Source organism: Dasypus novemcinctus, chromosome 26, assembly GCF_030445035.2.
Source record: "Dasypus novemcinctus isolate mDasNov1 chromosome 26, mDasNov1.1.hap2, whole genome shotgun sequence".
NCBI classification, from domain to species: Eukaryota; Metazoa; Chordata; class Mammalia; order Cingulata; family Dasypodidae; genus Dasypus; species Dasypus novemcinctus.
Window position 1 is genome coordinate 13,568,497 of NC_080698.1, and position 25,521 is coordinate 13,594,017.

Consider the following 25,521-nt stretch of genomic DNA (forward strand, 5'->3'; position numbering starts at 1 on the left):
TCCTGGATGCAAACAGACGTGGGACTGCGTGCTTGCGTGGTGCACCCTGGACTCCACTCCCTCTAGGCCCGGGTGGGCTTTGTGCACCTCCACAGTGTGGTTTGGGCATTTCTGTCGAGGCTGAAGGGAGCCTGTCCAAAGGATCACCAGGGATTTTCACATCAGGACATTCATGTCAGGTGAGGCAGCTAGGAGGCAAAACTGGTGGAAGACCTAGGGAGAAATTGAATAAAGCCTGTTTGTTTTTAATGATTTCACAGAATTGGGTTAGTGAAGGAGCTCAGGACCCTTGCCATATCCTGGGCTCCCTGGGTCTCACTGAGTGGCTGTCACTCGTGGTAGAGGGTGGAGTTCTCAGTACTAATGTTGCCAAACCTGGAGACTCAGGGCCAAGGTTTGTACCAATCTGACAGATTAACATGGACTCCTTTGGGAGGTATTTTTGTTTTTCTTTTTATTATCAATGTAGGTGAAGTAATATATTTTTAAAGTCTAGTATTAAAAGGATTGTAATGAAAAAGTCTCTTAACCCACCCTTCCCCAGCCTTGGTCCTACTCCCCAAAGGCAACTACTTTTAAGCTGTTTTTAAATTTATTATCCCTTGACACTATTAATTTTCAATTGTACTACATGAGGACTTGGCACTTAGAAAAATCCTACCATTGCATGATTGGTCTGTTGGTCTGTAAACCTACATCTTCTCTAAAAAAAAAAAAAATCCTCCCACTAATGAGTACAGAGCTTTTTGTTGAGTTGATAGAAAAGTTTTGGTAATTGATGTTGGTGATGGTACAATACTGTGACTATAATTATCACCACTGAATTATGTACTTGAAAGTGGTTAAAATGGGGAATATATTGTATATGTGTTACCACAGTAAACAATTTTAAAAACTATCCCATTTTTCTTCTCCCCATCTTAAAAAATTCCATCACAATTTTTTGTTACCTCAGCCTTCAGAGTTTACATTATTATTATGACCCTGTAAATTCTGTTTGCTATAGAGCCAGGTTCTGTATGATTACCTGCAACTTTTTTTTCCCTGAAATTAATCATCACCTCTTTTGTCACTTTACTCGATTTGCTATGTATCTGTTGTTAATTCTCCCCAAATGTTCCAAACAATGAAATGCCCCAGCATGCTATTTTCCACATAGGCCAGGCATCAGAGCACCATCAGGTGAACTTTTCCGGAAGACCGGCAGCCCTGTGCCTGCTCCTCAGCTGGCTGCTCCCTGGACCTACTACGCAGCTGTCATTCCAGAGCTCGCCACGACTTCCCTTTTCTCACTTTTTCTCTTTCAGACTCAGTGTTATGCTTCCTTACTGGGCACCCAAGGACATTTTTTCAGAGCTCTCTTGCAATGATAATTCACAACTGAAGGACATTTCCTAGAAAAAGACTTTAGTTTTTAACCTAGACTTTCTGTAACTTGGGTTACCAGCGAGAGTATCAGGGATTTGTGATATTTTTCCCTTTCAAAGGAGTCCATTTGTGTACTACTCGGTTGTGAGAAACACCATCCTAATGCCTCACGGCACCCTCTGAGGTGCTAGCTGCAATAGTGGGGAGGTGGGGCATATGGCTGGCTCGAGGGTACTTCTTGTCATCCAGACATTCTGCTGCCCTACCTGTGTGCAGTTGGCCTCATGTTACCAACGTGCACGCCCCCCCCACACACACACCATTAATCACTTCTCACTCTTTACACCTCGCTCTCCATTGATATTTCTTGTCAACGCCATTACTCTAGGCTAGAAAGTCCACTTTGAAATATTCCTTTATCTGCATCTAATTATTCTCTACTAAATAACTGGCTTTTGTTTTCTGAAAGTAAACTTTCGATTTTAGAATAGCTTTAGATTTACGGAAAAAGTGTGAAGCTAGAACAGAGAGTCCTCATATACCCCACACCCAGGTTCTCCTACTATTAACATCAGACATTGTTAGTATGGTACATTTTTCCCAATTAATGAAGCAATAGTGACACTTTATTCAGAGTTTCTTAGCTTTTATTTAATGTTCTTTTTCTCTTCCAAGATCCCACACAGGATACCACATTACACTGAGTGCCCTGTTTCCTTAGGCTGCTCTTGGCTGTGACAGTTTCTCAGACTTCCCTTGTTTTAATGACCTTGACAGTTTTGAGGAGTACTGGACAGGTATTTTGTAGAATATCCCTGAACTGGGATTTGTTTGATGTTTCACTCATGATTAGACTGGGGTTGTGGACTTCTGGGAGGAAGACCACAGAGGAGTGCCATCGTCTTTGCAAGGGGACACACTTTTCAAGGGGACACACTTGAAAACTGTGAATGTTAAACTTGATCACCTGACTGGGGTGGAGGTAGTGTTTGCCAGATATCTGCAGTGTGAAGTTACCCCTCTCCGCACTGTACTCTTTGGAAGGAAGACACTATGCACAGCCCATGCACCCCTTCCTTGAGGACAGAGTATCTATACAAATTATTTCTAATTCTTCTGCACAAATTTCTCTCTTTTCCCCCATTTTAATCATTTATATCAAAACTCACAGATGTTTGTTTTGTACTTTGGCTTTTATTCCAATACTGCTTTATTCTATTAATTTATTTTTGCTCAAATTGTTCCAGTTTTGGCCATTGGGGGCTCCTGTGTCCCTTTCGCACATCCCCATCATTGTGTGTTTTGTTTTGTTGTAGGGTTTTTTTAAAACATTTTTTTAACACACCCCCTACCCCCGCTGCCTGCTCTCTGTGTCCATTCACTCGTGTTCTTCTGTGTCTGCTTGTCTTCTCTTCTCACCTTCTCTTTAGGAGGCACCAGGAGCCGCTCCTGAGACCTCCACCATGGGAGAGAGGCGTTCAGTCACTTGAGCCACCTCGTTATCTTTCCTGTTTCTTTTTTTGTGTCATCTTTTTGCATCAGCTCTCGGCGTGGTCTCCATGGCACAGGCCAGCTCACCTTCATCCATGCAGTGGATGGGAGCCCAATTGCTTGAGCCACACCCACTTTCCTTTGTTGTGGTTTGGAGCATTTCCTTACTTTCTGGCACAGCAACATACGACAGGTACGTGTTACATGTTTTAATGAACTGTTTTCACAACTGATGAGTCCATTAGAATTAATTACTGTTTCATAACTTTGGATCTAGAACAAATAATTCGCTTGGATATGGTAGAGATAAAGGTTAAATAAAAATTCCCCCAAAGCACATGCTCCCTTCCTGTAATCCTTACCTACTGTAGGAACCATAAACTAGGGCCAGAAACTTCAGAATCTCCTTCTGCTTCCCCCTCTACTCAGCTGCCCTCCTTCTTGGCAATCTGACAGCTTTCCAAACGCTTGCCTTCCTCTTTGTCCCCTGCCAATGCCTACCTCAGCCCCTTGTTCTGCACAGGACTGCAGCGAAAGCCTCTCTCCGTGTGGTTTCCTGTGTCCACTCTCTGTTGCCCCAGCCACCCTTCTCCCTTCTGCCAGTTACCATAAATCATCAGCTAGCTCTTTGCTTAAGAACCAATGCTGATTCTTTAGAGACTGGCATCCAAGGCCTTCCACGAAAAAGGCCCCCACAGTGCCTCCCGGGATACCCTGCCTTGGGTCCTTTTTTTTTCTTTTCTTTTCTTGTAATACACTCTAGTATTTATGTTATGGCAGGTACACTTGAATTTCAAAAATTTAAAACTTAAAGCAGTTAGGGACTAATGTTTATATCAACAATTGATAAATGTCTGAGATTGTTTATTATACAATAGAGTACAATGGTAGTGCTAACACTGCTGGAGCACCACGGAAGTTAGTCTAAAAATTACCACAAGGCTTTATATGAGCAACATACATTGCTGTTTTAGTATTTTAAGATATGTTCTGCTTCTAATGCTGAGCAGTACTCTTACGTTTTTAATATTATACAGAGTTGTAGTATCTAGTTTGGCAAATGTTATAAAATAAAGAAAAAGTAGAAATGTATTTGTAACATCACAGACATGCACATCCAATTTTGTTTTCAAAAAGACCAAATGTACAAATCAGAACTCACCCCTATCTGAAATAGTTTATATACAGATGAATGCTATAATATTATTATCTAAAATAATCACTAAATACAATTCTTTTAGAAATAAATAAGCAAGGTTTTTTTTCATTATCAATATCAAAAGCATGAAAATATAATATATGGTTTTGGCTCTTTTTTTTAAATTTATTTTATTATTTCTCTCCCCCTCCCCTCCTTTGTCTGCTCTCTGTGTTCATTCGCATTATCAGGTGGCACCATGAATCTGCATCTCTTTTTTGTTGCATCATCTTGCTGTGTCAGCTCTCCATGTGTGCAGCACCACTCCTGGGCAGGCTGTGCTTTTTACGTATGGAGCGGCTCTCCTTGCAGGGTGTACACCTTGCATGTGGGGTGCCCCCGCTGGCATGGCACTCCTTGCAAGCGGCAGCACTGTGTGTGGGTCAGCTCATTCACATGGGTCAGGAGGCCCTGGGGATTGAACCCTGGACTCTCAATATGGTAGACGGACGCTCTATCAGTTGAGCCACAACCACTTCCCTAATGTACGTTTTTAAAACAAATGATAGTGCAGCCTGCCCAAGAATGGTGCCACACACACGGAGAGCTGACACAACAAGATGACACAACAAAAAGAAACACAGAATACCATTGTCACTGATAAGGATAGAAGCGGTCACAGAAGAACACACAGCGAATGGACACAGAGAGCAGACAACTGGGGAGGGGAGAAAGGGGAGAGAAATAAATAAAAAATATTTAAAAATAAATAAATAAAACAAAATAATACAAATGATACTCAAAAATTATAGGAATCATTTCAGTGAATTCAGTGAATGTGCAACCTAAATCAACCAAGTTTATATTGTAGTACAATCATATTAAGAAATCAGTGACCAGAAAATACAACCATGTGAAAGAAATTTATAATCCACAAAACTGTTTTTCAGGCCTTAAGATAAAATAGTTCCACAGTTTAAAGGTAAAACTGAGGCCAAAAAATGCGTGCTCAGGAAGTGGATGTGGCTCAAGTGATAAGGCCTCTGCTGACCATATGGGAGGACCCAGGTTCGATCCCTGGGATCCCCTGGTGAAAAAAAGAGAGAAAGCATGCCTGCATGGTGAGCCAGTGACCCCGCAATGAGACGAGTGCCTGCACAAGTGTCCATGTGGTGAGCCAAGTGCCCACATGAGTGCCCGTGGGGTGAGCCAGTGCCTGTGTGGTAAGCCAGTGCCCGTGCAAGTGAGTCACGCAGCAAGATGATGACACAACAAAAGAGAGACAAAGGGGGGAGTCAAGGTGAAGCACAGCAGAGACCAGGAACTGAGGTGGCACAGTTGACAGGGAACCTCTCTCCACATCAGAGGTCCCCAGGATCAAATCCCTCTGAAGCCTTCTGAATCCTAGAGGAGAAAGATGAGAAAGGAAGACCAAAAAAGAGAAATAGATCCAGAAGATCACACAGCGAATGGACACAGCAAAAACAGCAGTGGGCGGCAGCGGGGGGAAATGCGTGCTTGTCTCGGATAAGTAGCTTACGCAAAGGGTGTGTAACACTTTGCTTGTAGACAGTACGTATGCATCTCTCTGCAAGACCTAAGGAAGACAAGATTCCAAAAGATCCATTGTCTGGGCCCCTGGGCCTGGGGTCCTAGACTGGGGAGCCCTACTCTGCCATCCTCAGCCTGTCGGTCTCAGCAGAAGGCCACCTCTTCATCTCTTGACACTCACTGGCCTCTGCTTGTACCCCAATATAAACTGCACCACTCTCGTCTGGCCCTACAGCTGTGGATCTGTCCTCTCTCCCACTGGGTTGGAAGCCCCTCGAATGGAAGAGCCGGTCTGACTTATTCCCCTTTCTCTCCCTCGCGGTGCTGCCCTGGGACCCCGCATTTGGAAGCAGTTTGATGGCTACTGACTACCTTGTAGTCATGAGCCTGTTGTTTTGCTGCTGAACACCAGATGGCACTGCGAGCACGTGGCCCAAGTAGATTACTAACCCTCAGACCTGAAAGAACGGTTTCCCAAAAGCTGGCTTCTACTTGGGGATTCCACAGGATTCACCGCTGTTCACTTGTTCTCGACACATTTGTTTGAGTTAATTCACGAGGTGTGTTTGTATTGGGCTCAGAGAGTAGCATAAAAGCTGCTGATGTTGCTTCCACCGCAGGTAGAATTCCCAAACAGCACGGCCTCCCCAGTCTCTCCAGGTGCAGCGTGGCCCTCCTGGAACTGCCAGTCCCCAAGGGAATGATAACGTGCCTCTGTGCCTTCTTCTCCTGCCCACCCTCTGAGCACACATGCGCACATGCGCGCACACACACACTGCCATGAGATGCCCCGTGAGCAGGGCAGAGGTTTCTATGAGAAATCGTACCCCAGAGACACCGCGGCCAGGCCCCCATGTTCCAGGCTGGCTGGCGGCAAGCTGCAGCATCACGGGGCCCAGGTGGGGAGGTCTCCTGGAGATGAAGCCAGGGAGCCCCAGTCCAGAGGGGCCGGCTGTTTGCAAGGGTCCCCTTTGTACCTGTTGCCCAAAAAGCAACATGGCAATTGGAGGCCACGGACTGAAAACTTGATGCTTTTCAGAAAACCCAAATCGAGACCAAAACCAAAAAACCTTGCCCTCCCTTCTCTCCGGCAAACCCCCTCTAGCCCTGAGGACCCAGAGCAGCCTGCAAGCAGGAGGCCAGAAGTCATGCCCCGCCCCCTATTTTCGGTGGAATCTGGCTTCTTGACCCTGCTCTGCCAGCACCCCTGGTCAACAGGAAGGTGGCCCCGCCATCCATCGGTGTCCTTTCCTCTAAGAGCAGCTGAAGCCGGTCTGGGCCATCAAAGCCATCCCAGCCCCAGGAGCCGGCAGAAGGGGACACCAGCCTCACCCAAACAATTCCCTATTGTGTTCCCCCCTTGGAAGTCGTGGCTTTGTAAACAAGCCTTACATTTAGAAGGGTCCTGCCCTGACTCTTGTGCCGCAGTGTTGTTTTTTTCTTTCCTGAACAATGTCCTTTCCAGACTGGCCAGCCGTTCACACCATTGTCTGAGACCCTTGGGCTACAGGAAGCAGGGCCAGATCCTTATCAGCTGGGGGTGGGCGAGGATGAGATCATGCCCACGAAGCTCATTCTTCTATACCTAGCCTGTGAGGGCAGAACCGGGCTGCCCCTGTCCCCAGAGCCGTGCCAGGCCCCTGGCGAGCCCCCCCTGCTGTCCCCTCGCCCTGGTGCTCCCTCTCTGCTCAAAGGCATATCGTGGCAGCAAATCTGGGCCCTGGCGGGATGGGTCAGGGTCGTCTCCGTCCAGGGGAAAGGGTCCCCTCACCAGCAGAGCCCTGAGCAGGCTGTCGCTGAGGGCGGGCCCTGGGGATGAGGGTGGAGTCCCTTAGCCGCTTCCCTGGGGACTTTGCAGTACTTCCCAACCTGGAGGAGAACTTTTAAAAAGGCTTCATTGAGGAACCAGAGGTTTCCTTAAAGAAAATCCAGCAGGGAAAGTGAAAGGCGTCACTGCGAGGCAGCCTCTAAGGGAAAGGGGCCCAGCAGAGGCGCCCCCGGCGAAGGCGGGCAGGGGCAGGGGCGCAGGCGCAGCTGCCCTCGCCTCACCTCCCAGGCACCAGAGGGTGGAAACGTGGGTCCGGAAGAGGAGCCAGGGTGGGGGCCCAAGAGCTCCTTATCAGGCTTTGTATCTGAACCTGGCCCCCTCAACAGGCCCCCGCCAAGTTTGTGGTTCTGAAAAATGCTAGGGCTCTGGTCGAGGTGCGTGCCTTGAACTTGTGCCTTGAACTTTCTCCTGATGGGAGGAGCCCCTGCGGCTCAGGACTGATGGGGCTGGGGTGGGTCCTTGGATGGAAATGCGGCTAAGCAACTAAGGTGTGGCTGGTTGCAGGAACCCCAGGCTGCTGGCCAAGGGCCTGGCAGAGCCCTGTGAGCGAGGCCCTGGGCATCGACCTGCTCCTGGTGAGGACGGCCTGGCAGGGACAGGGAGGCTCCCGGGTGCTCCAGGGCGTATAGGGCCTGACCCAGGAAGCACCATAGCCTTTGAGAGCAGGAAACAGGCTGTTTGCCTCCCTTGCTTTGTCCCCTCCCGCCCCTCATCCTCCCCTAAAAATGAGCCAGCTGGACCTGCAGGGCAGCCGCAGGCTTGGGGCAAATCCCCACCCGTGGCAGAGGACCACATGAGACATGGGGGGGCCAGAAGCAGGGGCCAGAGGGCCACGCCAGACTCTGGAGGGCCGGAAGCGGGGCAGGGGGGCTGGGTGTGGGAGGACAGGGGCCACAGGGCTCCGGGCCCAAGGGTCGCCCAGCAGACGGGGCAGTTTTGCAGCCCTGACCCTGGGGTGGCGGGTCCTGCTCTGGTGTGGGTAATGGGAAACCAAGACATGGTGATTCTGTCAGGGAGGTCAGGGCCTCTGGGGCTTACAGGCTTAGAAAGCAGAGATTAATAAATTAAATTAATCTCCTGTCTCCAGGGAGGGAATTACTCTCATCAGCATTTTCCCCAAGTGTGCTCTTTAAAACATCAGAAAAACACGGGATGTTAGCTGACCTGAGGAAAAAAGCCACAGCGGACCAGATGTTTGGGGACATAGGTACCCGTAGGAGGCAGGCAAATAACCAGGCAAATAAATGAAGAGTTGGGAGAGGCAAGAGCACACCAGGTCCGCACCGACCTTCCCCGGGGAAATGGGCCCTGGCTCTCGGGACAAGGACATAGGCGTCCTCCTGGGCCCCTGGGCCGCAGGACGCCATTGGGGAGATGCAGGGCCTTTCTCTAAGTCTCTTCCAGCCTCAAAGCTATTTGGGAAATCGCAAACAGAAGCCAGAAGGCCAGGGGCAGTTTAAGATTTAGAGGAAAGGGCTGCGAGAGGAAGTCGGAAGGTAAAATGAGGAAGACAGGGAGAAGGTAAAATGAGGAAGACAGGGAGAAGGTAAAATCCCGAGGCAGGAAACAGGGCTGCGGCTGGGAGGCTGGGAGGCTGGGAGGCTGGGGGAGGGGTCTTGGGGCTAGCGGCAGTGCCGCTGGGAGGCAGGTGGCTCCTGGGAAGAAGGCGGCTGTGCAGGTCAGGCTCCCACACCCTCCGGGCCCAGGCCAGGAGGGCGCCCCACGCTGCTTCTCAGGCCCCGTGAGCACGGCTCGGGGCAGCTAACAGGGTTACCCTCAGGCCTTGGGGGGAGAGGGAGGGGGACAAAAGCGGCCCCGCTGGGTCCAAGCTGGAAGGCAGAGCTGAGCCCCCCTGTCCTTCCCCCTCCCTGCACGCCGCTGGATTGACAGCTCAGGAGTGGGCCTGGGGAGGTGGGGCGATGGCCCTCGCATCTCTGAAGCCCCCCTACCTTTTCCCACCTCCCTCCCTCCATCTTCAGCTGGGGAGGGTCTGGGCTTCCAGCTCCTTAGAAGCCACAGCGCCCCAAGCCCAGCCACGCCCCCGGCCAGTCCCCCAGGCATGAGCACAGTGCCTTAATACACATTGGTATGTGGGTTGGGATGAAGGCAGGAACCAGGCCAAGTGCTGTTATTACAAAGAAGGAGCAGAGCTGCTTCCGTGCCCAGCTGCCCTTTGCCCCCATTTTTTCCCTCTGGCCCAAGATTCTGCTGAAGTTCCAAGAAGGTCACTTGCAAGCCCGTGGGGCAGGGTTTTCCTGACTTAGCCAGCCAGCAATGGAGCAATCGCAGCTTCATAGCCAAAGCCCTTTGACTCCTTCCTTCCCCTGCTATACATTTCCCTTCCTAGGACATGCAACCCAGGGTGCCTTCTCTCTCCAGGATCGATGGATGGGTCAGACGGCTCTGAACTTGAACATGTGTGGATGGCATCCGCCAGCTGAGTATAGACATGCACAGCTGAGATAAGGACATACTTGGGTGGATGTGAATTTTAACTTTAAAGGTGCTGTAGGGGAGACCCTGTGCTTCCCTCGTCAGAGCGCAGGGGCAGTCACAGCCACAGAGAACACAGAACAACAGTAAGTCAAGTGAAGTGTGTTCTGATTCAGAGAAACCACAAGGTCCATCTCAACATCCAAATACAAAAATAGAATCGACACAGAGAGCACTTTTCCAGGAGTTACTAAGGCACAGTACCGCGGGAGAGGGACCGCGGGGGGCTGACCATACTTCTCCAAGTGCCCCTTTTCCCTCCACTTCCCAGGCTGTTTCCCCTGTAGCCCCCACCTGGCCTGCCCCACCTAAAGGCCACCGAGGCCTGGCCATCTCTCTCTGGCTCCCCGGGCTCAAGGGCCCGAGCTGGCTGCAGTGGGACCTGGAGCCGTGGTCTCCTCTCCCCTCTTCCCTCCAGTGCCCTCCACCCCGCCCCTCCTCCTCTCTGCTTTCACCTGGGACATCCCAGCAGGTGGCCGTGCAGGCAGGAAGGAATCTTAGAGTGTGGTTCAGGTTCATCTCAGCGCGCCCCTTACCATACAAGCCAGGCTGTCTCAGACCGGGCGGTGCAGGGGGTGGGCGAAGAGCAACCCCAGTGAGTTTCAGCGAGGCAGGTGGGAAGCTGTCTTGTATTTACGAGTTTTGTTTTGTTTTTTTAATCTGGTTTTCCTCCTCTCTTCATTTTGGGTTGTTGTTTTTTAACGGAGGGAATCTCAAACCCGCTGCTGTTGTCTCCCTCGTGTCGTTTTGTGCGTCACCAAATTGTCCATACGCAGGCTGGGAACAATTTTTCATTTAGCCGTCCTGCTCCTCCCCCGAGCTCCCCAGCCTGGGAGCCACTCCACTGCTGGGGGGAAAACCCCACCCTAGTGTGGGGTCAGAAGGGTCAGAAGGGTCCTCGCCCCAAGAACCAGCAGGACTTAAATGTTCTAGGCAGATTTTTTCCTACTTTTTTTTTCCCCTCAAAGGAAAAAAAGGCTTTGTAAATGAACCATCTGTGCCCAGCCCTTCTTTAGCAGAACCAGAGATTACAGGGGGCAGCGCCTGGGGGGCTCTCCAGGGGCCCCTGAGCTGACTGGCACTTCCAATGGGGTCCACGGCCCGGCCTGAGGGGCTCACGTCCTCTCGTGGCCCACAGTCCTCCGTGGCCCTGACCAAGCCCTGACTCTGCACTGCGCCTTCCGGCCCCACCTCTCCACCCCCGGGGCTGGAAGTAACTCCAGGGTCCTGGGAAAGTCCACCCCCTCCTCTCACCCACCTTCCCCAGACCACGGTCTCCAGAGCCCACCCGCCCTCTGCTCCTCAGCACGGTGGGGGTGCGGGGAGGCCGGGGAGACGCTGCTGGTGGGGAAGGGGAGCCAGGCTGTGGGACGCCCCCTCTGGCTTAGGAAGAGGGGCCTTGGCCCAGGGCCTAAGAAGGGGCGGCCGCCTGTGCGTCTGATCTCAGAGGAGACGACGCGGTGGGCGGTGTCGGGGCCCCCAGGACATCCGAGCACTCGCCACCTTCCCAGAACCCCCAATTGCCCCCTGAGGGCCCCTCTCCCAGAGGAGGCCAGGCCCCATCAGGTGGGCTCTTCTTTAATCATTTTTTGCTTTTTTAGGAGGGATTGACCCGAGACCTTTTACATGTGAAGTGTGTGCTCAACCACTGAGCCCGGCCGCTCTGGGGTGGGCTCTTCCCAGGTGGCTTCGAGGCCACTCCTACCCTCTCCGGCTGCCTGAGGGCTCGGCCCTGACCCCTCCGCAGACGCCCCCACATGCCCCCTCCGAGGGTCACTCATGGCTATTTTTTGCTGGCTGGGAAAGTACCCCCCAGCCGCTCTCTTTTCGGGGCACAACTGGACTTGAGCTCCGGGAGCCAGGCCATTTCTGAGAACAAATGATCGTGCCCCTGGAGCTGCCAGCAGCCTGAGGGGGCCGGCTCCCACCTGGGACTGGATGGGCAGGGGGCAGGGGGCACGGGGCAGGCCTTGGCACAGAACCCCTCCTCCAGGTGCCTGGCCGCTCCTGTGGGTGGCCCCGTGGGAGGGGGACCAGAGTCTCCGCTCTCCAAGAGCAGTCAGGTGTCCCGGCCCCTCCGCCCCGGCTGGTTGGCCCACCCAGTCGCCCCTGCGCCGCCCTGCGCCCTCTACGTGGCCTCCACCTCCCGGGGCGTGCGGTTGTGCTCGGCCTGCACCCGGCTCTTCACCTTCTTGCCCAGCTCCAGCCCCGCCCAGCTCTTGCCCTTGGCCGCTTTGCCCCGGCTCCGGGAGGAGCCCGCGTGCTCGCCGGCCCCACACCACACGCGCTCGCAGTACTCATCCACCCGGGGCAGGTTGGCAAAGCCGATGAGCTGCAGGATGTCCTTGTACCAGGCCTTGGGGGGCGCGGAGGCCGGGCCGCCCCTGGCCGGGGGCTCTGCCGGCCGCGGTTCCTGCGGGAACAGGCTGTCCAGCTGCGTGGCCACAATCACCTCCAGGGCCAGGCAGGCCACGGTCTGGGAGAAGCCGTGCTCCACGGTTGTGCAGGAGTAGGTGCCCGCGTCGAGGCGGCTGAGCCGGCGGAGCAGCAGCCCCTGCCCCGTCTGCAGGACGCGCTCGTCCGTCTTCACCTGCCAGGCAGGAGGCGTGAGGGTGTGTGGGGCCCGGCGCCCGGCAGCACCTCCTCTGCCCTGCTTCTCCCAGGCTGCCACCCCCGGACCCTCGGCTTGGGTGCCGGCCCACGCCTGTCCCCCCCTTTCCCCTTGCCCTTCCCCCCATTTCTGTGCCCTCCCAGCTCTGCGCCCTGATGGCAAAAGGGCCTTGACCCTTTCTTGTGGCCAGGATGATGCTGGCAAAGGCAGCTTTTCTCCCCGGGTCACAGGTCAGCGGCCCTATCTTGGCCCGGGGGGGTCTGGCACCCATTTCCAGGGGCCTAGGGGGAAATCTGCAGGCTTTTCCCTAGGGGAGGGGTGTACCCCAGCCTCTTGCCCGTCACACACACACACACAGCCTTGCCCATCTTGGCCCGCACTGCTCCCTACCCTGCAAAGCGCGGGAGGTGGCCTGCCCTTCGGGTCCCCACCCCGGCTGGGGCTGGTGCCTCTCTGGGCTTTGGGCTCTGCCCCATGTGCTCAGGCTGGGCTGCTCGGGGGGCTCCTGTTGTGTAGCCCCGTCTTGCTGCCCCCAGGCCCGGGGCAGGCTTCCCAGTGCCCAGCCCAGCAGCTGGCGAAGGCTGGTGGGCCCCGTTCCCAAGCCGGGGGAAGAGCCCCTCCTGTAATCGAGCCATCCCTCCCTGAGCCGTGGGAGCGCCCCTAGAAGGCGCCTCTCCCCACCCGCCCACGCCTGTCCTCGGGCCCCAGACTGAAGCCATCTCCAGGGATGACAGACCTTTCCGGAAGGGGGAGGAGAAGGCCTGGGCAGACAGCTGGACTGCAGGGAGGAAGAGTGGGTGCGGGCAGCATGGGTGTGGGGCAGCAAGGGCCACGGCAGGGGCCCAGGCCTGGGGCAGAGGAGGCCCAAGAGCCCCTGGCGAGGTGACCCCTTCCAAGATGGGCCCCAGGTGTGGGCATGGGGTGGGGCCTGCTGATGAGGGTAGACCCCCTTCCCTCTCCTTCATTTCTGCTGACCCCACCCACCTCTCAGACCTTAGCTCTGTGACGTGATGGGTGGTGAGCTCCCCGTCACTGGAGGAGTTCCAGCCACAGCTGGTCTGGGCCCCTCCTTCCAGGCAGGGCTCTACACACTTCTCTTTGGTTAATCTTGGCTGGTGCTCCCCACACCTGCTTCCTAGGGCTCAGGACGCGGGTCCCAGGGCAGGGTGACCTGAGGATATGCAAAGCGGGAGGCGGGTCCCCGCTCACCTGCTCCGGCCCCGCATCCCCCGGCCTCTGCAGGAACCAGCGCACGGTGGCCTGGGGGGACCTGGGCTGGCACTCCAGGAAGGTGCTGTTGTGCTCCGTGCCGTAGACAGTGGCGGTGGCCACGGGCTCCGTGGCCTCCTCTGGAGAGGGGCAGAGGTTGGCTCAGCTCAGGAACTAGGACACCCAGGCCCTGGAGGCCACCACATGACCCCCACAGCGTGACAGGGGCCCTGGTGTCCACCTGATCCCCAAGCCATCCTGTCCCACGAGCTAAGAGCTACTCAGATGGGGAGACCGAGGCCTGTCGCAACAGGGCAGCCTGACGCCAAACCCCTCCCGCCGTCTGGGAGCAGGGCCCCCACCCCTGCCAGGCTCACCTTCCTGGCTGTGGTCCAGGCACTGCAGGGCCGGGTTGCCATGCCGGATGTCCTGCCGGCGGAACCGGCGCTTGCTGGTGCTGGGCCGGTAGCGGGTGCAGGAGGCGCCGTCCCAGGCGCAGTAGGGGTCCCGGGCCAGGCAGCACTCGGCACAGGCGCTGCCGTAGGTCTCACACTGGTGCAGCCGCAGCCGGGCCACGCCCAGGTGCGAGCCCACGTACAGCATTTGCTGCGGAGGGACAGAAGCAGGGCCCGGGTCAACCTGGGCTTCGCCCAGAAGCGCCAGGATCTTGGCCGCCTCGGGAAGTCTTCCAGAACTTCTTGGCTTCATTCCCGCGTGGAACCAACAAGTGTTTTTCAGCCACCTGCTCCGTGCCAGATCCTGCATTAGGGCTTGGAGGGGAAGAGCCAGGCCCGGGGTCCTTCCTCTAAGGGGCTTCTCCAGGCCCTGCCTGTGGCCCACCCCCTCATCTGAGCAGAAGAGACCACCTTCGCCCCCTACCCCTAAAGCCCTTATCCTGACTTGCCTTTGACCTTAGAGGTGCACCCTACTTTAAGCAATCCCAGTGCAGAAGTTGGGAGTTACCCAAAGGTAAACTGAGGCAGATAAACTTGGGCAGGCGGTATTTGCCACTTAGAAAAGGAAACGCAGCAGGCCTGGAAAGAGCTGGCTCCTCTGTTTGACGGGAAATCTGGATTTGTCTCCCAGGGTGTCTTCGCCTCCCTGAGACACTGCCTTTTGGCTCCCCTCTCGCGCTGCTCACTTACCCTTCCCTCCCACTGCCCACTGGCCTCCGCTCCCAGCTGGACCCTGAAGCCCCATGCTGGGCCGGGACCCAGGGCCTGCCGCAGGCCTCGAGCAGACAAGGGTGCTGAAGGAGCCCGGGGGGCCGGTGTCAGGGTTGGAGGGGCAGGAGGGGTGGCGGCTACTCCTACCCTTTTCACGGAGATCTCCATCTCGGTGACGGGCGTTGGCACCTGGGGGAGGACCGGGGTCTCGGTGCGGGGGAAGGAGGGACCCCCTCCTGCATCCCCTGCTCCCAGACCCCTCGAGTGCCTGGGGTGGGAACCAGTTCCCCTCCTGGTGTCCGGAGCCAGTCTTTCCCAGACACCGGCTTTACATGAAGGGTCCCCGCGCCCTGGCTGGCCTCCAAGCAGGCGGCTTGGCTAAAAGCACAAGCTCCAGTGTCACCTCCCATAGCCCTGCCCCCTAGCGATGAGACAGCTGTCCCGAATCACTCATCCCGTGCACCAACAAGGCCCCAGAACGCAGATGCCCCCCGCCTGATGCCTGCAGAAGGGCCAAGAGAATCTTTTGTTTTCTTTTAGGAGGTACTGGAGAATGAACCCATGACCTCATACCTGAGAAGCAGGTGCTCAACCACTGATGAGAGCTGGATGTTTTGGTGGTTTGTTTTGTCATTTTAGGAGATATCCGGGATCAGCCCCAGGACTGTGTACGTGGGAAGCAGGTGCTCAACCACGTGAGCTACATGCACTCACCTCCAACAGAATCTTGGGGCCTGGGGACTCAGCTGCCACCTCGCTGAGACATGAGCTTGGCAGGGCTTAGTCAGGCGGCACTCACCTTGGCCTTTCTTCCCAAGGCACCCCAAGTTTAAGTTTACAGACTTCACCCCCAGACCTGCAGATTTCTGTCATTGTCATCTCCCACTGGCTCCAAGTTCAATAAAGAGAGGGCCCGTCTCCCTCCTGCGCCCGCTCCTGCTTCCCTAGCCATGCCTAGGCCCCCACAGATGGGGGGCCATGGGGGGACCCCACACATCGGCCCTCCCGCTCACCTTGAACACCTGCAGCTCCTCCAGAATCACCTCCTCAGGCTCGGCAGAGCCCCCTGCCTGCAGGGCAATGACCTTGAGCACCGAGCCTGAGTCTGGGGCAAGGAGGGGGCGTCAGCAAGAGAGGAAGGGGCTGCCGGGGACCCCGCACGCCTCGCTGGTCTGGCCACCCCATGCAACCTGCCTACCCGTCCCCAGGAAGATGACGTCGTAGACCCCGTCCTCCGCCTCCACGCGGTCCACCGCGATCTGGCGCAGCTGCTGGGTCAGGTGGGTCTTGACGAGAACCGGGCGGCCGTGCCGAGGCCGCACGGGCCGGAACATGAGAGGGTGGGCTCGGGCGAACTGCAGCACCTCGTCGGGGTAGTCCTTGGTGCTGCCGAAGGGCCGGCCTGGCTGCGCGGTCATCTTGCTGGGGCACTGCGGGCAGCAGCAGAGGGGCGCCTGCAGTCTCTGTCCATGCTCCACCGCCTGGGCATGGCGACCCCATGGGGGCCAGAGGGGGCTGGGGGCCGCTGACCGATCCCCCAGGGTCTGGAGGGGGCTGGGGGCTGCTGACTGACCCCGGGGGGGCTGGAGGGGGCTGGGGGCCGCTGACCCACCCCGCAGGGGCCGGAGGGGGCTGGGGGCTGCTGACTGACCCCGGGGGGGCTGGAGGGGGCTGGGGGCCGCTGACCGACCCCAGGGGGCTGGAGGGGGCTGGGGGCCGCTGACTGACCCCGGGGGGCTGAGGGGGCTGGGGGCCGCTGACTGACCCCGGGGGGCTGGAGGGGGCTGGGGGCCACTGACCCACCCCGCAGGGGCCGGAGGGGGCTGGGGGCCGCTGACTGACCCCACGGGGGCCGGAGGGGGCTGGGGTCCACTGACCAACTCCGCGGGGGCCGGAGGGGGCTGGGGGCCGCTGACTGACCCTGGGGAGCCGGAGGGGGCTGGGGGCCGCTGACTGACCCCGGGGGGCCGGAGGGGGCTGGGAGCTGCTGACTGACCCCGGGGGGCCGGAGGGGGCTGGGGGCCGCTGACTGACTCCGGGGGGCTGGAGGGGACTGGGGGCCACTGCCCAGGAGAGGCTCCTCTCGGCTGGTGTGTGAGGCCATTTCAAGGTGTCCCCTGGCCTCCCTCGGTCCCTCTTCCCTGGCCTGGCCCCGAACAGACACTCACCACGCCAGGGCGGGGAAAGGGCACCTTGCCCCCGTAGGGCCCCCACTGGTGCTGGGGACCGTCCCGGTGGGCGAAAGGCCCGTTGAAGACCTCCCAGACGTCAGCCATGTGGTACACGCAGACGGCGAAGCCCCGGAACACGGCGCTGCCGAGGCAGACGGGGCCGGTCAGGCCAGGGAGGAGGGGCGGCGTGGCTGCAGGGAGGGCAGAGGCTGCCAGCGCCTGCGGTCACCCCCGGAAACCACGACAGCCAGGCGAAGGTGAAGGGGGCCGGGCGGAGGAGGCAGCCGCGGAGCCCCCAAGCCAGGGCCGGAGCCGGAGTGGCCGCGAGGCCCGGGCGCAGGGCGGGGTGGGCGCGGGGGGCTGCCCACCTGACCAGGCTGAAGAGCGCGTACACCTCCAGGCTCTTCCCCGCCCTGGGCCACAGCAGGAACACGTCCTCTGGGAGACAGGGGACACGGGCGTCATGGGGGCCCAGCTCGGGGCCCGCTCCAGCCCCCGGCCTGCCCCAGCTGTGTCCTCACCCAGCTGGTCGAAGTGGGTCTCGGCGCCCCCGGGGCCGGGCACAGAGCAGACCAGCCTGGCCTTGAGGAACGTGCTCCACTTGTTCACCAGCACCCGCTGGCCCCCCGCGTCGTTCTGGGGGGCGGGCAGCCAGCGTCGGCCGAGGGCACCGGCGGGCACGAGGGGCGCCCCGCCTCTCGCCCCTCCACCCTCACCTTCACGCCCCCACCCCAGCTCTCGCCCTGCAGCAGGTGGGGACGGGGTGGGGGAGGGGCGAGGAGTTACCCTCACGGGCCCCCCGCGGCTCTCACCACGCAGACGCGGCCCACGCGGCTCACGGTGACGCGGTCTGGGCCGCCGTCGGGTGAGGGGACGGTCTCGGAGAAGAAAAAGTAGACTTTGTCGTTGTCCTGGTCGGCGTTGTCGGGGATCCGGGCGGCCAGCACAAACCGGGGATCTGGGAGGTCATAGGGTGAGGCCAGGGTGGGGTCTCACCAGGACTGGACCCCAGGGTGGGGAGGAAGAGGCTGGGGTTCCCCGAGGAGGGTGGGGACGGGCGAGGCTGTGTGGTCTCCTCGGCCCCTTGCCAAGGGGCCTTGCCCTCACCGTGCAGGAGGCTCTGGTCCGAGTCAGAACGCAGGGCCGGCCGGGAACCCCCACTTCGGAAGATCATGGCCTCACGCCCCAGGAAGTCAGCAGTGAGGCCTGTGTACAGCTCCCCACCTGGGGCGGGGCGCAGAGTCAAAGGAGCGGCCCAGCCTGGCAGCCAGGGCGCCGTCCCCTCCCCACAGGCCAGCTCCCACCCGCCCTGCGCCCACCCCGGCCCGGGCGTCACCCACCTACAAAGGTGCTGGCGAAGGGACGGCTGGGCTCGTGTGGGCACCGGCCCCGCCCGCCTTCCACGCTGCCAGGCTCCAGACGGAGCACGTGCTGGGAGAGAGGCAGGGAAGAGAAAGGGGTGTCGGCACAGGCCACCCTCCACGGCCATCGCGTGCTGCTGGGGAGTGGGGGGGCAGGAGGCGCCCTCCTCCGGGGCCCCTCCCATGGGGCTGGCTCCCTGGCACAAAGGCGCCTTTCAGGCCCCATCCCCCTCTGGCCCTCCTCGGTGGCCTCTGACCCCAACAAGAAGCGTTCAGGCAGCTGAGAGCAAATGTCCCGGCTTCCCGGGACCACCACGGCCCACCCGGGGCTCACCTCCCCTCGATGCCCGACGGTGACGAGAGCACAGGTGGGCTGGAAGGCCCCGGTGCCACAGGCCAGCAGGTGGGTCCGGTTGTGGGGCTGCAGCACCCGCACGAAGTTGGCACAGTCCGTCTGGGGTGGGAGAGGAGGTGGAGGGGTGAGGGGGGCTGCCCACCATCCTTGGCCACAGCAGGGTGGGGGCTGGCCTTCTTCACACCTCCAGGAGCCCGGAAGAGCTGCCCCAAGTGTCCCCCAGCAGAGGCCCCTGGGGTCACCCTTATGGGCACTCACCACGGCGTCTCTTCCCTTGCGGACACACTCCTCCCTCTGGCCTGGCTGTGGCAGCCACAGGACCTGAAAACACAGCCTGGCTGATCTCAGGTAGCAACCTCCATGCAGCCTCAGTTTCCCCATCCAACCTCCTATTGGGAGATGCCCAGCTGGGAGCCAGTCCCTGGGAGGCTCTCAGGAAGACCCTCCCATCATTGCACACACCCCACCCCCACCCCCAGCTTGTCCAGCTCACCTCCCGGGGGTCCGGCCACGCCTGGTCCAGCCGCAGAGAGTACAGGGCATCCCGGCCCCCCAGGAAGAGGCGATCCCGATATTCATCCAGGTACATGGCCCGAAGGTCCAAGGAGCCCCGGGGACCCAGGAAGACGGCAGAGCGGTTGGCAGACAGGAGGTCTAGGAGCGGCAGAAGGAGGGGGCCCGTGGCTCAGCCCACCTCCCTGGCCAAGGGGTGGCAGTGCAGGCTCCCAGCTGTGCAATCGCATCCTCTTGCCCACTGCCCCATAAGCGCCCTACCCAGTCCCAAGGGGGGCGGCCCGACTGGCCAAAACTGCAGCAGCAGGCTGGGCCCATGGCCAGGAGGATCTGGAGGAAGGGTCTGTGGGTCCCAGCAGCCCACGAGGCTGGGCTGGACAGGCTGATGGGCGGGGGCCAGGCGTCCCCAGTGGGGGAACACCTGGCAAAGGCCTGGGCGTGGGAGAGGCCGAGGCGGCCGGGCCGAGCTCCAGCTCGTTGTGCCACCGATTTCCTCCCCCACAAATGCTGACCACCCAGGGATGGGGAGTAGGAGCCTGAGGTCGAGGATCCTGAAAAGGGCCCTTGGAGTTGAGCCAGGGAGGTGTGGGTAGTGGGTGAGCAGGAGGCAGGCAGCAGGGGCTGGTGGGAAGGAGGCTCTGGCCGCCCTTGAGAAGGCCCCAGCCTAGCCTAAGCCCGCTGGCCAGGTGCAGCTGCAGCCCAGCCTCCACTCCATCCCCAGAGCATTTCAACAGCCTCTTCCAGGAGTCCCCCATGGCTGACACTGCCTCGGAGGAAACCTTCTATATTGCGCCTTTTTCTTGTAGCCCCCCCCAAATCATAGCTCCTAGTGCACCTTCTTCAGACTCCCCAGGGCAGGCCTGTGTCCCCTTCCCCACTGGGGGCTCCCAAGAGAAGCCAATCACTCCTCTGGGTTCCCCAAGGAGAAGAATCTTCTGGAAACCTGTGTCTCAGGGACTTTTCCCATGGACCATCCTCACAGATTCAGAGGTCTGTGCCAGCTGCAGCACAACATACCCAGGTTAGACATGCAGAAGAACCTCCTGGGCCAGGATGGGCCAAGAGGGGAGGCTAGAATCCTTCCCAGGCTACAAGAGCTTCTGGAATGGAGGGGAGGATGAAAAAGCCCACACTGGGAAGTAGGTTGCCGGAGGTGGGGGTGCGACACTCACACCCACCCAGAACCCTGCGGGGCTGCAGAGACAGGACTAGGGACCCCCTGCAAGGCAGCTTCCGGGGCCAAGAAGCTCCCCCCCATCCCTTGGTCGGGTCCCCACTGCCCACCTGGGCAAAGAGCCCCAGTTGAGCCCAGACAGACCCTCGAGACCTGCCCTCTCAGTGCCCCTCTCCCCTGCCCGTCCTCTCCACCCCCTCCCCATCTCTCCCTGCCCCATCTCTGTTGGGGTCTTCCAGGGTCCCCGTCAACCCCTCTCCTCTCTCAGGAGCCCCTTCATGTTCTCCCCCATCTGTCTTTCACCCCTGCCCTTGACATGCCTCCCAGGACTGCCCCCTGCCCCTGCCCTCCTCCCCAGGGGTCAGGAGCATGATCAGGGCTGGCCACAGCTCCTCCCCTCCCGCCCCGCACAGCTGGGGGTGCCGCAGAGCCCGGGCACCCACAGGGGCGCCCACAGACGGGCACGTGCTGGCCAGTACCTCGGTAGGAGAGCCGCAGGCGGGGCACGCTGGGGCCGAGGCTGCCCCCGCAGAGCAGCAGGCGCCCCAGCAGGCAGTAAACAGCCCAGGCCGAGGGGGCCATGCTGGGGAACCAGGGCACCACCGCCTGGCCCCTGCTCCCGCTGCCGGCCGGCTGCCGCTTGCTCCAAGGCCGCCGGGCCTGCCCTTTATAAGGCGGTGACTCCACCCCGTCCAGGAAGGAGGGAGGAAGAGGGGAGGAGGGGCGCCGTCCACCTGCAGCCTCTCCCGCCGCCCCTGCCGGCCCAGCTGATGCTTTGGTGACAGCTTGGCTGCTCCTCCACTGGGGGAGTCGTTTCTGGGGTGGGGGGGTAGTGGGCGTTGGCACAGACGGATGCCCCAAGTGACAGGCAGGTAGCCTGAGAGGGAGGCCAGGGCCAGAGGCTCTGCCAGCGTCCACGACAGAGACGCCCACAAACAGGCCATGGCCAGGCTCCCCATGCCAGGGTGGACCCGGCCCTGGAATCTCCGGCCAAGTTTCCCAGGCGGCCTGGGAGTGGGTGGGGCCCCTCCCATCCGGAGGGGCTCAGCGTCCTGGGCAAGCACTTGAGATCTGGCCACATTTCACAGGCCCGGGATTGGCAAGGGACAAAGGGCCAGCACCCCCACCCCCACCATGCCTGTTCCTGCCTGGTCTCCAGGCCCCACAGCCCCTCCCTCAGACCTACCAGACCCCACCCGGGCTCCCGGGCCCCTGAGCCCACCCCATACCCATGCCCCCCCGCCCCACTGCCCCCTCTCCTCAACCCTCCGGCAGTCAGATCCAGGGCCCAGAGCGCCACCCCTGAGTTGGTGGTGAGCTCCCCACAGAGCTGTATGCAAGCCCTACACTGGAGATCCGTCCACAGTGGAGGGGGCAGGGGCAGAGTCTGTGCCGCCAGCTCTGACTGGGAGAACCGGAGAGCCACAGAAGAGGGTCACAGGCGAGAAGAGGCTGAGGGGCTGCATCCAGAACAGGCGAGGGATCTGCCCCCATCTCCTGGCAACAGGCCTTGCAGCCCCTGCCCCCTCCCCCTGCGCCACCACCTCCCACCCTGGACCTCCCCCCTTAGAAGCTGGGCTGGAGTTGGAGCAGTTACCCCTCCTGGTGGGGCCCGAGCCCTCAGGTGGGGGTCAGGAAATCTGAGGGTTGCTCAGAGGAGAAGGGCCTGGCCCCGGCCACTCAGGCAGGCTGGGAGCAAGGCCAGCTCACCCCTGCGCCTTTCTGGGCCCCACCTTTGCTTCTGGGGGTCCCCCTCTGCCCTCCCAGCTCCTCCCTCCATGGGAAACAGGGCAGCTCCTGGGGTGCACCTGAGGAGGGCCAGGTACCCGGAAGCCTGTCTCCCTGCCCCATCCGTCCCCGATCCGCACAAGGCCTCCTGACCTGGAGGCAGGTGGGGGCTGCCCAGGCAGCCCAGAGCCCGGGCTCGGCCCACCCCTGCCTCCTGCTCCCGGGAAGGCCAGGCCGAGGCCCTTTCCTCTCTGAGTCCTGGTCTCCTCCTTCGGGGCCAGGGGCCCCTCCTTGGTGTGACGGGCTTTATAAACTCGTGAGCCGGGCTTGTGCGGGAGCCGCCGTGTTGGCGATGATACCCTGGGCCCTCCGTGGGGCGGGCCTTCTGCCTCAGTGTCCCTAGGGAGATGTTTCGGCAGGTAGCCTGGGCTAGGAGCCAAGGTCTGGGTGGAGATGGAGCCAGCCGGACCCCCAGCCAGCATAGTGGGCGGGAGACCCGACCTTAGCCTGCCAGGCCCTCAGCCGGGTCTGCTGGGGCAGGGGTGGGGGGCTGCACCCTCCCAATTGCCGAGAGGCAGCCTGTTAGCCTGCGGTGTGGCCTCAGACCTGTTTCCCAACCTGGGCAGGAGGGTAAGGATGCCCTCTGAAGGTCCCTGCCTGCTGCTTGCTGGTGGGAAAGACCTCCAGCGCGCCCTGAGGCCTCTGACCCAGGGGCCCAGCCACGGGCATCTTATGCCATCTAGTGGGGACAGGGGGAACTTAAGGGGGCCCTGGGCCCGGCAGCAGAGCCACCCAGCAGAGACTGCAGCCTCCTGGGCAGCAGGCAGTACACGGAGAGGCGAGGGCCCTGGGAGACACTCCAGTGACTGCTTCTGGTGGAGGAAATGAAGGGAGGCTTCATGGAGGAGGCACTACCAAAGCGAAGGATGACAGCCCAGACAGAAGTGGAGAAAGAGCCCAGCAAAACAGGCAAAACTCACAGACATAGGTAGGGGAGCAAAATGCCATGTGCTGGCAGGAGCGTGTGACCCGTGCCGTGCATGGACACACACCAGGTGACACCAGGTGGGTGTGTGGAAGGTCACACTGCAGCCCCTCCCAGCTAGAATTACAGGAAAGGCGTGCCTGGAAAGAATGGTTGTTCCCTGGCCCTTTCCCCCCACCTTCATTGCCGGAACCAGAGGTGCTGGAAGAATCCACGGGGGTCCAACCTGGTGGACCTGCGGCTGCTTCCGGAGGAGGAGAATGCCGGCCAGCCTTCCTGCACAGCTCCTACCTTCTCCCTACTCTCCCACCATGTCCTCTAGCACCACCTCCCAAAAAGGGGACGTCCATCTCCTCTGCCTCCGCTGGGATCACTCTGCCTCCCTCCCTGCAGTGGATGAAGGGAGAGCCAGGACGTAGGTCTTCCTTCCTCTTCTGCCCCTTCCTGACAGTTCTCCCTTCTCCCCAGCCCCGGCCACACATATGGGCCCTCCTCTGGGGCAGGACCAGCCAGCCATGCCCCCCACACCTTGGCGGCTGGCCCAGCCATCCTTCCATTCGTTCACAGAGGGCTAAGCTCTTGGGCCCCTCCTTTCCCCTCCCCCAATCCTATCAGCACCCCACATCCCCTGGGTGCCCCGGCCTCTTGGGTCCTTGTCCTCTTCATGACCAATGACCTCCTCCTCCGCCTCAGCCACCCATCCTCCAAGTCCACCGCCAGTAAGGTCGTGACTTTGGCAGCTCCCTTTGGAACGTCCCTTCCCTTGACCACCACCTCCTGTGCCTCCCCACCCCACTGCCATGGTTCTTCATTCGTGGAGTCCCTGCCCTTCACCGTCAGCCTCCTCTTCTCCTGGGCCAGCTTGGGTCTTGTAGCCAGACCCAGCGGCCCCGTAGATGCTCAGCTCCTGCAGCTCCGCCCTGCACCCAGCGCCGGTGTTCCCACTTGGCTGGGTCATTCCCATCAGCACCCAAGCCATTCCCTTAGCCCCCTCCTTAAGTAAGCTCCCCTGGAAGCTTAGCTCCAGCCCATTGCTCTGCTCCTCTGTGTGTTTATAAAACTCCACCGGCCTTGCCCACACTCACCATTTCCCCTTAACCTGTTTCCTCCTGCCCTCTCCGATCAGGTTTCTACCTGGCCGTACTGCCAGAACTCACTGGCACAGACAGCCAAGGCTGCCAGGGCCGCCAAGTTCCCGAACCCCAGGGCCCCCTCCCAGGTCCCCGGCCTCTCCCACCCCAGTGGCCACGTCTTTGCCCCCCAACTACCCACGAGGGACGCCTGGTGGGCAGTCCTTGGCTCTCTCCACACCCTGTCCCTGGGGCCTGCTCCACACCTGGAGCAGTGGGAAAGCACTTCTCACTCTGGTGCTAAGTTTGCAGCTCTACTCTGCCCACTCCCTTGGACCCGGCCTTGCAGATCCATGTGTCCATTTGCCATTCCCACCAGCCTGCCTCAGAGGCATCTCGACTTTGATGTGGACAAATGAATCTCCATCCCTTCTGTGACCATCACACCAAAACACATCACCTGAATTTAATCCTGAGGAAACTCCAGACACACCCAGATTGAATGGGAGTCTACAGAATAACTGACCTGTACTCTTCAAGAGGGTCAAGGTCATGCAAAACAAGGAATGACTGAGAAACTTTCTCAGACTGAAGGAGACTAGAGACAAGATGACAAGATAGGTGCAACACATGATCTTGGTCCAGGAAAAGGACATTAGTGGAGCAATTGACAAAATTTGAAGGTGGCCTACAGATGAGTTAGTCATGTGTGTCAATGTTCGTTCCCTGGTTTTGATCACTATACTGTGGTTGTTTAAGATGTGAACATTTGGGAACGCTGGGAGAAGTGTAAATGGAAGTTCTTCGTATTCTTTCTTTTCGTTTCCTGGCTGCTGAAACAAACACAGCGAGACAGGAATTTATGAGCGCACAGTTTCAGAGGCTAGACGGCTTCCTTCCTTGGGGCAGGTACCTTCTGGCTGGCCGGCAATCTTTGGGGTTCTTTGGCTTTTCCATCACAGGGCAATGCATGTGGCAGTATCTTCATTCTCTTCTGTGTTTGGACTTCCAGCTCCTGGGTTCCACTGATTTCCGGCTTCTTGCTTCTCCACATGGTTTCTCCGTGTCCGGTTTCCTTTGCTTATGAGGACTTGGGCCACATTGGACTAGGGCCCAGCCTCGCTCAGTTTGGGCCCACCTTAACTAGTAACATCTTCAAGCCTCCTGTTTACAAATGGGCTCACACCCCAGCACCAGGGTTGGGACCTGAACATGCCTTTTGTGCGGGGACGCGATTTGCTATTTTTGCAAGTTTGAAATGATTTCAATATAAAAAGTTAAAATTGTAATATATATACATATAAATATA

The 25,521-nt window shown here is 59.0% G+C and overlaps 1 protein-coding gene across 1 annotated transcript; it reads right to left on the bottom strand.

The window, feature by feature from the left end:
- Nucleotides 1-9,960: 9,960 nt before the first annotated feature.
- On the bottom strand, nucleotides 9,961-21,088 carry SEMA3G (semaphorin 3G). Its single transcript, XM_004464430.4, has 16 exons — nucleotides 20,909-21,088; nucleotides 19,236-19,396; nucleotides 19,001-19,063; nucleotides 18,722-18,841; nucleotides 18,367-18,457; nucleotides 18,134-18,250; nucleotides 17,839-17,984; nucleotides 17,548-17,662; nucleotides 17,395-17,464; nucleotides 17,024-17,168; nucleotides 16,054-16,285; nucleotides 15,869-15,960; nucleotides 15,003-15,044; nucleotides 14,067-14,295; nucleotides 13,690-13,829; nucleotides 9,961-12,459 (listed from the first exon to the last, which is right to left on the bottom strand). The coding sequence occupies exons 1-16, from the start codon at nucleotides 21,009-21,011 to the stop codon at nucleotides 11,998-12,000; spliced, it is 2,328 nt and encodes a 775-aa protein (XP_004464487.1). The 5' UTR covers nucleotides 21,012-21,088; the 3' UTR covers nucleotides 9,961-11,997.
- Nucleotides 21,089-25,521: the final 4,433 nt, after the last annotated feature.

Bases quoted from the DNA above. Each gene is read 5' to 3' on its own strand.
- SEMA3G (XM_004464430.4), bottom strand. From the start codon at position 21,011: ATGGCCCCCTCGGCCTGGGCTGTTTACTGCCTGCTGGGGCGCCTGCTG. The intron at 19,064-19,235 runs GTGAGCTGGACA...CTGTGTTTTCAG, and splicing joins CGTGGCCGGACCCCCGGGAG to GTCCTGTGGCTGCCACAGCC. The intron at 15,045-15,868 runs GTGAGCGGGAGG...GTCCTCCCCCAG, and splicing joins AGGAGCTGCAGGTGTTCAAG to GTGCCAACGCCCGTCACCGA.